The 13,297-nt window shown below is 41.6% G+C and overlaps 1 protein-coding gene across 2 annotated transcripts in view; it reads left to right on the forward strand.

Moving 5' to 3' along the window:
- KIAA2012 (KIAA2012 ortholog) overlaps positions 1-13,297 on the forward strand; it is a 109,457-nt gene that overhangs the window by 93,105 nt on the left and 3,055 nt on the right. For both annotated transcript variants that reach the window (XM_043577508.1, XM_043577507.1), the window contains 7 exons: positions 2,074-2,164; positions 5,046-5,202; positions 7,204-7,318; positions 8,728-9,065; positions 11,000-11,199; positions 11,748-11,920; positions 12,730-12,949. In XM_043577508.1, the coding sequence (XP_043433443.1) occupies positions 2,074-2,164; positions 5,046-5,202; positions 7,204-7,318; positions 8,728-9,065; positions 11,000-11,199; positions 11,748-11,920; positions 12,730-12,949 (1,294 nt within the window). The remainder of the gene's footprint in view (positions 1-2,073; positions 2,165-5,045; positions 5,203-7,203; positions 7,319-8,727; positions 9,066-10,999; positions 11,200-11,747; positions 11,921-12,729; positions 12,950-13,297) is intronic.

Here is a 13,297-nt window from a genome sequence, read left to right on the forward strand (position 1 = left end):
TCAAGCTCCATGCTGAGCATGGAGCCTGCTTGGGATTCTCTCTCTCTCTCTCTCTCTCTCTCTCTCTTGCCTCCCCCCGCAAAATAAAAAATAAAGAGCTACCCAGTTTGGTCTTGAGAGAGTCCAGCAAAGAGTGATAGCTGTGTAGCCTGAGTAAGCCTTCCTTATAGGGTAACATTTGTTTTTCATTTTTTTATTTTAATTAAAATTTTTAAAATTGAGAGAAAATAGATATGTAGCATTATATTAGTTTCAGGTATACAACATAATAATTTGATATTTGTATACACCACAAAGTGATCACCACAATAAGTCTAGTTATCAACAGTCATCATACAGTTACAAAAAAATTTTTTCCTTGTGATGAGAACTTTTAAGATTTACTCTTTGCAACTTTCAAATGTGCTAAATATTATTGACTATAGTCACCATGCTTTACATTATATCCCCATGACTTATTTATATTGTATATCTAAGGTTTTTTTAAGTTTATTTATTTTGAGAGAAAGACAGAGATAGAGAGAGAGCAAGCAGGGGAAGGCAGAGAGAGAGGGGATGAGAGAGAATCCCAAGTAGGCGCTACACTGTCAACACATAGAGCTCAACGCAGGGCTTGAACCCATGAACCATATCATGACCTGAGCCAAAATCTGGAGTCCTGATGCTCAAATGACTGAGCCACCCAAGCGCCCCTATATATATAAGTTATTACTGCTTGATCCCCTTCACCTATTTCTCTCAGTTCCCAACCCTCTTCCCTGCTGGCAACCACGAATCTGTTCCCTGTATCTATGAGTTTTGTTTTGTTTGTTCGTTTAGTTTTTTTTTTTTTAGATTCCACATATAAATGAAATCAGGCAGTATCTGTTTTTCTCTGACTTATTTCATTTAGCATAATACCCTCAAGGCCCATCCGTGTATTTGCAAATGGTAGGATTTCTTTCTTTTTTATGGCTTTTTTTGTATATATACCACATCTTCTTTATCCATTCATCCATCAATGGACACTTAGGTCGTTGCCATATTTGGCTATTGTAAATAAGGCTGCAATGAATGTAGGGCATATATCTTTTTGAATTAGTGTTTTCATTTTCTTTGGATAAATACTCAGAAGTTAAGTTGTATGTAGTTGAAGAAGCTACATACTGTTTCCCATAGAAGCTGCACTAATTTACATTCCTACCAACAGAGCACAAGGGTTCCTCTTTCCCCACATCCTTGTCAGTACTTATTTCTTGTCTTTTTGATACTAACTATTCTAACAGGTAGGAGGTGATATCTCACTGAATAGCATTTCCCTCATAATTAGTGATGTTGAACATCTTTTCATGTGCCTGTTAGCCATCTGTATGTCTTCTTTGGAAAATGTCTGTTTAGATTATCTGCCTATTTTTTAATTGGATTGTTTGGGTTTTTTTGCTATTGAGTTGTAATGTTTGGGGTTTTTTAAGCAATTTCATTTTCAATGTTATAATCACACTAGGATTTTAAGAAAAAATTTAAACAAATATAAACTTCCTAATCTATTATTTTCTTTTTGTTTTCTCTTCCAGCCCTTATTCATTTACATACATATTTTATAGTGTTCTACCACAATATTCTATATTTTACATTTTTACTTCTTTATGTCATGTTTTCCATACTGCTTATCTTTTAAACCATAATTTTAAATGTCAAATTAATGCATCATAAATTGCTTCCCCAATCTCCCATTGTTGGGGAGATTTTTCATTATTAATAACAAAGTTATAAAAACTTTGTACAAAAAGCTTGTCCTTTTGAATTATTTCTTCATGATAAATATCCAGGAGTAAGATTCCTGATCAAAGACTAGAACATTTTTCTGGTTCTTGGTACACACTGTCGTAGCACTTTCCCAAAGGGTCTACTAATTTTAATGTCACTTGCCTTGTGCCAGCACTGGTTTGTGCAGGATTTGCTAATTTTCTAGGCATAACATACTTTATTGTGCTAATTTGCATGTCATTGACTACTAACCAGGTAGACATTTTCCCATGTCTGGGATTGTTGTCTATTGTCTTTGGCTGTTAAGGATCCTCTTTGTCTTCACAGACCAGGAGCTGAGGAATATGAACCTTGACCCTCCTAGTGCTTCCCTGGATGATCACATCCAGACCTTCAAGTCAGATACTGTCCAAAAGACGTAAGTGTTAGAAGCTGTAATGATATGGACTGCTCTACTTTTATTTCATTTTTTTCTTTTTTCTTTTTTCTTTTTAAAGTAATCTCAACGCCCAATATGGGGCTCAAACTCATGACCCTGAAATCAAGAGTTGCCTGCTTTACTGACTGAGCCAGCCAGAGACCCCTCATTTTTGTTTTTAATTATTTCATTTCTGTTTTTTCTAAGCATGAAGATTCTCAGGCTAACTGCATTCTCTAACAGCCAGAATTGTTGTCTAAGAAACGGATTCTTGGGGAGAATTATATTGTGACATGTTTCCTACATAAGCCATATTCTTTCGCTGGGTGGGTGAAAAGTGAAGTTTAACAGTGTGGAAGCAGCTTTCTCCCTTTGTCTACATAACTGGGATCTACAGACATGCCTAGTAAGGTGATTTCTGTCAATTCAACTTGGTTTCTCCTCTACACATTCACTCTGCTTTGGGTAAAATAAATAATACTTAAAAATACTAAAACTAATTGCTGACATGTAGTAAGTGCTTCCTATGTGCTCACTATGTCCTTCCAATGAGCTCACTAACCAGCAGCTTGGCCAGTCAGCTCCTAAACCCCATTTGGCAGTGGCAGCTGGAACTATAGCCTATTGTGACCTCCCATGAGCATCAGTGACTTGACAACCTGACCTCACCTACCTCTTGATGTAGGTGTCCCCTCCTGAGTCAAAAAGGATTTATGATCCTTAGGAACAAAGAAAGAAAGGCACTTGATGGGGGGAGGCAGCTATCTGAAAAATTCCAGTTTTCAACTTTTATACCTCAGTTTCTTCCACAATGGATTTAAATGGCTTACAACAACCTCATCAGCAAAAAAAAAAAACAAAAACAAAAACAAAAAAACAAAAAAAACAAAAAAAACAAGCCAAAGTGAGATAACCAAAAAGAAAAAAAATCTTTAATCCAGAGGAAAAGAAAAAAGAATATCAACACCCAACAAAAGTAATTAGAGTCATTGTGACTAAAGATCAGACTTCCAGATTTGATACAGAGATTCCTGAATGTAAAAACAAAAAAAGGAGGAGGAGGAGGAGGAGAAGTAGTAGTAGTAGCTGTAGTAGTAACACAGGTTTCTGGTTCTCATTTGCAGCATACCTGTTCCTCAAGGGAAATAAAGATTTTCCTAGCACTAAATTCTAAAGGATACACCTTCTGTGGGTTTTTATAGAGTGACATTGAATGATTTAAAGACCCATGTGTTTACAGGAAATTCCGTTTTTACCTCATGCAACAAATATTTCTCAAGTTTCTATAGTAAGACCCTGTACTAGCACAGCACAATGAACAAAATATTGATTTGGCTAAAAAATCAAATGCCCAGAACCAGGTTTGGCACACAGTAGCTGCTGCTGCAGCTGTTACTGAAACCACATAGCTATTTCTTAGTGACCTTTTTACCCAGAGAACATAAGTCAGTTATTCTCAAGGCAGATAGTCAGTGACTGCAATTCTACAAGGGATCACACAAACACAGCACATGACCTTTTGGTGGCTAGTTTTGACCAAGAATAGAACTCAAAAAAAAAAAAAAAAAAAAGAATAGAATTCAGAGGGCATAAAAGAATGGATGGATAGTTGCATGTTCCTAAGACTATTTTTTAATCAAATTTTATGTATGTATTTGTTTATTTATTTTTCAGGAATAGAATTTAGTGATTCATCATTTACATATAACACCCAGTGCTCATCCCAACCAGTGTCCTCCTTAATGCCCCTTGCCCTTCCCCCAACCAACACCCCACCAGCAACCATAAGTTTGTTCTGTGTATTTGGGAGTCTCTCATGGTTTGTCTCCCTCTCTGTTTTTATATTATCTTCCCTTCCCTTATGTTTATCTATTTTGTATCTTAAATTCCACATATGAATGAAATCATATGATATTTGTCTTTCTCTGATTTATTTTGCTTAGCATAATACACTCTAGTTCCATCCACATTGTTGCAAATGGCAAGATTTCATTCTTTTTGATTGCCAAGTAGTTTTCCATTGTGTATGTATGTATGTATATACATATACATCTATATATACACGACATCTTCTTTATCCATTCATCAGTCAATGGACATTTAGGCTCTTCCCATACTTTGACTATTGTCAATAGTGCTGCCATAAACACTGGGGTGTGTGTGCCTCTTCGAATCACCATTTTTGTATCCTTTGGATAAATACCTAGTAGTACAATTGCTGGGTCGTAGGGTAGTTCTATTTTTAATTTTTTTGAGGGACCTCCATACTGTTTTCCAAAGTGGCTGCACCAGTTTGCATTGCCACCAGCAGTGCAAAAGTGTTCCCCTTTCTCTGCATCCTCACCAACATCTGTTGCCTAAGTTACTAATTTTAGCCATTCTGACAGGTTTCAGGTGCTATCTCATAGTGGTTTTGATTTGTGTTTCCCTAATGATGAGTGATGTTTAACATTTTTTCATGTGTCTGTTAGTCATTTGGATGTTTTTTTTTTTTGAAAAGTGTCTGTTCATGCCTAAGACTCTTTCTTAAAGGTCATGTATTTTTCAGCTAAGCCTTTGATAGAAGAAATTTCAGTTAGATAACCCTGTGTCATTCAATTAAAGGCATAGATATGCAACCACAGGGAGACAAACTATTTCTTCTGCTCCCTAAATTGAGGATTAAGCTGGAGAGAACCCCAAAAATGAAGACTCAAATTTCTAATCTCCCTTATTCAGGGATGTGTTGAAAAAAAGAGGGTTGACCAAGTGTGTAATATGCCCAACACAGTGCCACAGAAACAGTGTTTGTTCACTTTTCCTTTTCCTTGTCCACTAGTTTTGTGGGGTTTGTTTTGTTTTGTTTTTTAGTTTGGTCCTGTTGTTTTGCTCTTTCTTAAAGTGGCAGAGATCATGATGTACATCATCTACAAAGAAGACTCCCAGGACATGAGTCCCTAGAGAGGTTGGGTCCTAAAGACACATCTCTTCTTCCAAGAGGAAGAGAAGAGAAAACCGAACCAAGATCATTCAACCACCAGGCACTAGCCAACATAAATGTAAGTGTAAACACCTACCAGCTTGTTCCAAAAGCCCTGCCTGGATGTTGCTCTCATTAGGGGTATCATGGACAGTTGTATGTATTGCTTAGTATATACACAAGGGTACCTACAATGGGGGCAAGTGAGAGCTGAAACCCATTCTGTGGTTAACAAACCATGCCCTGAACCCCAGCATTGGGCTGCATCCTTCTGAAGGATGGGGTGCCCATTTCTAATTTTACAAAGGTGCTAATAGAAAACTTCAGTTTTCCTACACACACCACTTCTGACACCAGATGTATGGAGTCTTTTTCCACATCGATCAATTCTCCAGCTCGAAGGACACCAATTGGGTATCCAGTCCTTTTTTTGCGTGGGGAAGGGATGTCTGTCCTACAATTCAATTCTGACACTACCTGGAGTTAGCACAGACTCCACAGGTTAAGGGTAAGCTCAGTCCTACAAGACTGCTCCAACTTCAGACACTAGTCACAAGTCCCAGGTTGTCACCTGTACTTCTGACCAACAAGCTATAAATAGAGGGTTCCCACAACCCCTTCTTCAGCTTTGACAATTTGTTAGAATGGCTCACAAAACTCAGAAAAACATTTACTTACTATAATTGATTTATTACAAAAGATATTTTTTTTAACAGTTTTAAGTAATTTCTACACCCAGCTTGGGGCTTGAACTTACAACCCCAAGATCAAGAGTTGCACGTTCCACTGACTAAACCAGGCAGATGCCTCTCACAAAGGATATTTTAAAGGATACAAAGGAACAACCAGATGAAGAGATACATAGGGCAAGGTCCCAAAAGCAGGCGCTTCACTCTCCATGGAGTTTGAAGTGTGCCACTCTCCTAGCATGTGGATGTGTTCACCAACTCAGAAGCCATCCAAACTCCTTTGCTTCAGGTTTTCATGGAGGCTTCATTACATAGCCATTGACTGATAAAAGCATTGGCAGATGTTACTTAACTCAACCTCTAGTCTTTTCTCCCTCCTCTGAAGTTGGGAATGTTGAGCTGAAAGCTCCAACCAACATGGTTGGTTATTAGAGGGGTAGCAACCAGCAACCCCCCACCTTAGGTGCTTTCCAAAATCATCTCATTAATACAATCTCAGGTGTGGTTGAAAGGGGTTTGTTAGTGGGGCACCTGGGTGGCTTGGTTGGTTAAGCGTCCAACTTCGGCTCAGGTCATGATCTTATGGTCTGTGAATTCGAGCCCTGCGTCGGGCTCTGTGCTGACAGCTCAGAGCCTGGAGCCTGTTTCAGATTCTGTGCCTCCCTCTCTCTCTGCCCCTCCCCTGTTCATGCACTGTCTCTCTCTGTCTCAAAAATAAATAAACGTTAAAAAAAAAATTTTTTTTTAAAAAGGGGTTTGTTAGTGAATAACAAAAGCCACTCTTTTCACATTTATGCTCCAGAAATTACAATGGTTTTAGGAATTCTGTGCCAGAGACTGGGGATGAAGACAAGTATATATTTCTTATGTCAAAATATCACAGGTACTAAGGTACCCATTCTGCCATCCTCTCTTTGGAGGAATCTCCATTGTTGTCCCAGCCCATAGGGAAAGGTAAAGACTGACATGGCTGTGGTCGTCTGCTTGAGAAACTTCTGGAAAGTTAGCAAATGATGCAAGAGTGAATAAAGCTGGCTCTGATTTAAACTAGTTAAACATTAATTGTAGCAATAGCAATCTATCAAAGTTGAAAAGTGCTTCACTTTGATCCACTTCTGTAGATCGTGATTTAGCATCCAAGAAGGGGACAATCATAAAGTGTATTCTGTTCCTCTTTCCTCCTATGACATTATACTTGGCAGTTTTAAATGAAAGGCTGAACCTTAGGATCTCCTCACCAGCTCCATTCTAAGACTCGCTCTCCAGCTTCATGTGGAACCCAGAAATTCCATCTAAGCCATTCTGTCTTGTTCAACATAGTCACCCTTTGATGGGTTTTTTGTTTGTTTCCTACTCATATCATGGTCCTTTCCTTAATTTTTCACCTTTAGGAGATGGAGTTGATTGGCAAAGACAAGAGAAAGAAAAGAACCAAGACAGACAAGTCCAAGGCACCCCAAGGGGAGAGAGAAGGAAAGGTCCACAGGAAAGCAGAGGCTTCTGTTGGTAAGGCAGTGTGCTCTTGAGGAATGACCCAGGAAAAGACACCTAATGGGAGCTGAGAGGTGTCACAGAGAATCATCATGAATCTAATGAGACAAACTACCTAATTTTGAGTCTTTTTTTTTAATATATGAAATTTATTGTCAAATTGGTTTCCATACAACACCCAGTGCTCATCCCAAAAGGTGCCTTCTTCAATGCCCATCACCTACCCTCTCCTCCCTCCCACCCCCCATCAACCCTCAGTTTGTTCTCAGTTTTTAAGAGTCTCTTATGCTTTGGCTCTCCTGTCTTTTTGACTACCTTGGCCAAGACAGTATTGCAGACTTACTTCATGTGAGTATCTTAGGAGATAGAGAAGAGGAGAGAGGAAACCAGGGTTACCCAGAGACCTGTGATCAAGAGAGGAAATAACAATAGCACCTATTTACTGAATACGCACTGTACTAAGAGCCCTGCATATATGACATCATGAAATCCTTAAAACATCTCCATAAAGTAAGTGCTATTATTATATCATGTAGTGGTTGAGGCTTGACAGAGATTGAGTGGCTTGCATAACCCCAAACAGATCAAACAGTAAAGTGGTGGATCCAAATACATGCTCTTACCATGGTCTCTATGAACTAATAACTGTACCATAATTTGAGAATTGGGCAGTGAAAGCATTGGGAAGGGGAAGGATAAAACAAGCTCTGAATTATTACCCCAGTTACCATTTTTCTTCTTGGTTCCCTGTGTTGCACCTTACTAGAAATTTATATTCCCATGCTTCTGAAAACTTTCTTTAGCCTAAAATTTACACCTGCTCTTTCCTGGCCACATGATTCAGAAGACAAATCAAAGGTTGTCAGAAAGGATGACACTGGATCATCTCCTAGGCTCAATCTATTTTTGAGATTTACTTTTTAAAGTCTTGCTGACTTTACATAGTTGTAGCCCATAACTTGGTTTGCATTGGCAGGACTGGGAAAAGAAATACTTGCAGTCCCCAGAGGTGAACTGAGGAAGAGTTCTTAGAGTATGGAAGGCTTAAGCTTTGCCAGGTTACAAAGCTACAACCTCAAGCCAGACTCTTGAGACAGGACTTTCCATCTGTATCTGTAGTTTTTCCTCTGGAGAGTCTTGCCTCTACCATAGGTCAGAGTGAAACAACTTTTTTAGTAACAAGACAGTTGATCCACATAGGATAAGGCAGTTTCTCAAAGGGTGGTCTGTGCACTACCCTTCTCAAAACACTTGGAGTGCCTGTGAAAATGCAGATTCCTACAGAGTCCGACTCTAGGAGTGGGGCTTAGTAATCTTCACCCCAAGTAATTCCATTGCACACTAAAGTCTAAAAGCTACTGAAAAGGATACAGAGATCACATTTACTTAGCTACACTTCTGTCTCCCCAATTATTCTCCTCCAGGAAAGTCAAAGGAATCAAAGACTGAAAAGAAATCAGGGCTAATTCCCAAAGAAAGGAATCCAAGAGCCAAAAGGAAAAGGATACGGAAGGAAAGGAATCTGGAAATAGCAGCAGAACTGAATGGGCCTGATATCATTAACTCTAAGGAAATAGAAGACACTTCAGATAGAGGTTTCTCTCCTTCCAGTTCTCTTGTAGAGGACCCTTGGCTTTCCGCCAAGTATGATGCTCCAGAGAGCCAAGTGTCCATAGATGGAAGATCATCACCCATGCAGACTGTACCTGTCACTAGAAACACGGAATCTAAAGAAGGAAGAAGCTATGATGACCCTTCCAAGGTGAGGTCCAATATTCTCAGTTTGGCCAGAGAGATTTCTGTTCTCACTCGTACAACTGCAGATGTGGGAAAAACAGCCCCAAATCATATTGCAGTTGTTGAAACAGCAGTACTACATAATGGTTTTATTTGTTCTACTTTGATACCTTCTGACCCTTTAAGAAGCCAGAGCTGATCCAAGACACAATTTGTCAAAGCCCCTCTGAAATGATGCATTCTGTGAGGCCCCCAAACTGCCACAGCATATACTCATCCCTTAAAGAGCAGGAAGTTGGCACAGGCCTCACAGTCACAGGGAAAGGTGGGTTCTGGCCATCAGAGCCAAGTACATGCATATCCCTGACTTGGCCTGGAACTAAATCTTTGCCTGCCTCCCAAAGGCTATGGAAATTTCTCCTTTCCTGATTTGCTTTTCTGTGGCACACAGCTGTGCCACAGGCAGTTTATACACACATGTCTGTCTTTACAAGGTGCTTTGGCATATAAAAGTAATTTTGTTCCAGGAGCCTTGATTCTAATGTCAGGTATTTAAGAGAAAAAACTGAGTCAGTGTAAGGAATATTACCCTTGAAAATCCCTGCAGTGAATCAAAAATAATACCATACAGATACATCTCTCAATAAGACCAACCCAACCAATTTTTCCTCTGCTCTTGGGATAAATCACAGTTTTTCCCACTGAGATGAAGGTGCCAAACTGCATTTAGAGGTCTTGTTGTAGGGGGGAAGAGAGTATCTTTAAACACTACAATTATACCCACAGCTAAACCACTATGGTTGAACTCACATAAGTTACATGTATGTATGGTACAACTCTGCTGAATCTCATTTAATCTTTACAGCCACACTTGTGAGCCAGATGTAGTTATCCCCATTTCAGAGACCTAGAAACTGAGGCTTGGAGATAAGAGACCATTTCCAGAAGCCACACAACCATAAAATCATAGAGCCAAGACTTAAACCCAGGTCCTTTGGCTCTAAAATCAGGGTTCTTGTCAGTTTTAAATCATTATATTTTTCTTTATTTTATAATCCATGGTCTTCCAAAAAGGATTTCAAGAAAGATCTTGACTTTATAGTTCCCAATATTCCCAGCTGCCTACACTATGGAATTCTGCTCTACACCACAGATGAAAATTTTAAGCTGTGGGTAGAACATTCCTGAGCCTGCCAGAGAATCAGAATTTCTTAGCTTTATCGTTAATCCATAGTACTGTTCTGCCTCTGCACAGGCTAAAAAGCCAGGAAGTTTCACCCCAAGTTGGATACACCGAGCTCCCATAGAAGAGTTGCATTCAAAATTGCCCTTGTGGCTTCTGACTGTGGCGGGGACAATAGGGAGAAAAAGAAAGCTAAAACACTTCACATAAACCGAGGGAACCTTTCGCTGAGAAAGTGGGTTTGCATGGGATTAAATGTAAGTCTAACACATTTATATCTAAAACCGTCCCTGGTAAGATAGCCTTTGTCTAGAACCTGTGGGTCCCAGGGCTTCACTAGGATCACCTGAGAAGCTTTTTAAAACCAAGGCCTCCCACCTAGATATTCCCATTGAATTGGTGGGTGGGGCCTTGGCCTCAAGTAACTTTTAAAAGCTCCTTACGTGTCCATAAAGTGCAGCTAGCATTGAAAACTCCAGACATATGATGTGTCAGACATTATTTTGGCACTTTCACTAATTCAATTAATCCCAGTAACAGCCCCAAGAAGAAGACAATGTCAGGGAAATTAAGTTGTGACCTCCAAATCCTGAAGCAAGTAAGAAACTTGGACCCAGGCCAGTCAGACCCCAGAGCCCAAGCCAGAGGCTGCGGTCTGTGGGGAAAGCACTCAATGACTCCATCTCTGATGAGAGACAACGTACCCGGTGGGGTGGAGGAGGGCTCACCCTTGAGACACGCTCTCCCTTTCACTAAAGAGCACTCTGGTTCCACAGACCCTCCTCGCCAAGAGAGAGCAAGAAGCTTCCAGGGACAGGCTGCGAGCAGAGAGGGCTGAGATGAGACGCTTGGAGGTGGAGAGGAAGAGAAGGGAGCAGGAAGAGCAGAGGCAGCTCTTGCAGGAGCAGCTGGAGAGGGCAGAGAAGATGAAGGAGGAGCTGGAGCTGGAGCAACGCGCCCGCGCGGAGGAGATCCGGTGGGTGGAGCAGCGGGAGGCTGTGGCCACACCAGGAGGCAGCAGGAAGAGGCTGGGGTTAACCTCCACCAGGGACAGAGTTGGTTCTGAGGCTAATGCCCGGTAGTAAAACAGCACATCTCATTTTCCTCTGTCCTCAGTTATCCTAGGAACAACCTGGCCCAAAGATCAGGTGTGGTGTCCTGACCATTAGAGTCTTCCTGGGAGGGCTTGGTGACGCAGCCCAGCAAACGTTTGTTGAGCCCCTACGACTGTCTGCATTGCGCTAGATTCTCTCAGAGGCATTGACTCATCTAATTTAATATTCTTCTGTGAGACTGGAGCTGTCTGGTGAAACTTCAGGCTTCTGGTTCCGGGCTGGTTGTGCTCTTGCTTCTGCTCTTTACTCAGGCTTCCCTTAGAAACCCCACTGTCCTCTGAATGGGATGCTCCGTGTGGCCTGTAGCTGCCTGCAGGGCCTCCACCAGGGGCACTGCCTGCCAGCTAGTCTCACAAGGTTGCCCCCGTGCTTTCCGCCATTTCCCTGACCATCTTGTTGGTTTTCTCAGGCTGAGGAAACAGAGACTCGAAGAAGAACGGCAGCGGCAGGAGGAGGAGGAGAGGAAGCAGCAGCGTCAGTTGCAAGTGGCCCAGGAGAGACTCCGGCAGCAACAGGACAAATTCCGGAGGAAACTGCAAGAACTGCAGAGAAAAAAGCAGCAGGAGGAAGCCGAGAGGGCTGGTGAGGGACGTTCTGGAGGAATCTGCATCTCCTGTCTATCTGGGGCAGAAGTATTTTTATCCCACTGTGGGTGTTCACTTGAATCTCCCCAGAGTTATTCCTATCTAGGCCTAGTGTGTGAAGCACTCTAAATGTATAAGCTATTTTTTTTTCCAAAGTGATTGATTAATATGTGTGACTGCAGTGAGTTGAGCTACAAGATCAAACTAAGACAGACTCACTTGTGGAAATGACTCTTGGGTCCCGCTCCCAATTCAGTCATCTCCCAAACTGGGATTCTGCCCCTCCCATTGCCCTTTTAGCATTGCTCAGGAGGTGCCTAAACTGGAGACAGAGCCCTGCCCCTTGCTTCTTTCCCTAGCAGATAGAAACAAAACATCCGGATAGCTTCAGGGCAGCCTTTCAGGTGCTTAAATGTGGAATCTCTACTGCCTCACTTTTGAGGAAGTGGAAGGAACGTCAGTAGATGACACTCTTTATAGGCTGGTCAGTCCAGCTGAGTAAGCACCCGGTTTCTCCAGACCCCGATCTGACGCCCCTCCCCAATGATCTGCATACCACCTGTGAGTACCCCAGGCTCTGGAAAATTCTCCCCTAAGGTTTTGTACTAATTGCACAGTGTAGGTGCTTGACACTTAAGGACTCTTAAATTTATAATTTAACCCCAATATGATCCCCACAGAGGATCTGGCAGCCTGCTGGCAGGTAGGCAACACAATCTCATGGGGAGTCCCTGGGAATCACAGTGAGAGAACTGTTTTCTCCAGTAATGAGACCCCTGATGAGCCTACTCCCTTTCTATTCTGCAGAGGCTGAGAAGCAAAGGCAGAGGGAATTGGAAATACAGTTAGCAGAAGAACAAAAACGCCTGATGGAAATGGCTGAAGAAGAACGGCTAGAGTACCAGCGGAGGAAACAGGAAGCAGAAGAGAAGGCTCAGCAGGAAGCAGAGGAGAGAAGGCAAAGGGAAGAGGAAGCAGCAAGGCTGGCCCTGGAGGAAGCTATGAAACAGGTGCAGGAACAAGCCAGGTAGGGGCTTATTTGGGCAACAGTTGCCATAGGGGGATTGTTTCAAGGTCTTGATTCCCTGGTGCTAGTACTACACTTGCACTGCCTTTGGACAAGTGAAGTTCTCCCACTTTCCATAAGCTTGTTTTGGAAGAACTAAAAAACAAAAGGCTCTTTTGCTGCAAATGTCACAGAATTGCTTCATGGCTTATATAACTTGTATTGAAGCTGGGAGTTTAGATTTCATCTGTCTCAGCCCTCTGGTTTACAGATGAGAAAACTGAGTCCCGAAGAAGGGAAGGATCTTGATCAAGGCCCAATAGTGTTAGAGGCAGTACCAGGACCACATCTTAGACCCCTGATTCTGAA

Source organism: Prionailurus bengalensis, chromosome C1 (genome assembly GCF_016509475.1).
Source record: "Prionailurus bengalensis isolate Pbe53 chromosome C1, Fcat_Pben_1.1_paternal_pri, whole genome shotgun sequence".
In the NCBI taxonomy this organism is placed as follows: Eukaryota; Metazoa; Chordata; class Mammalia; order Carnivora; family Felidae; genus Prionailurus; species Prionailurus bengalensis.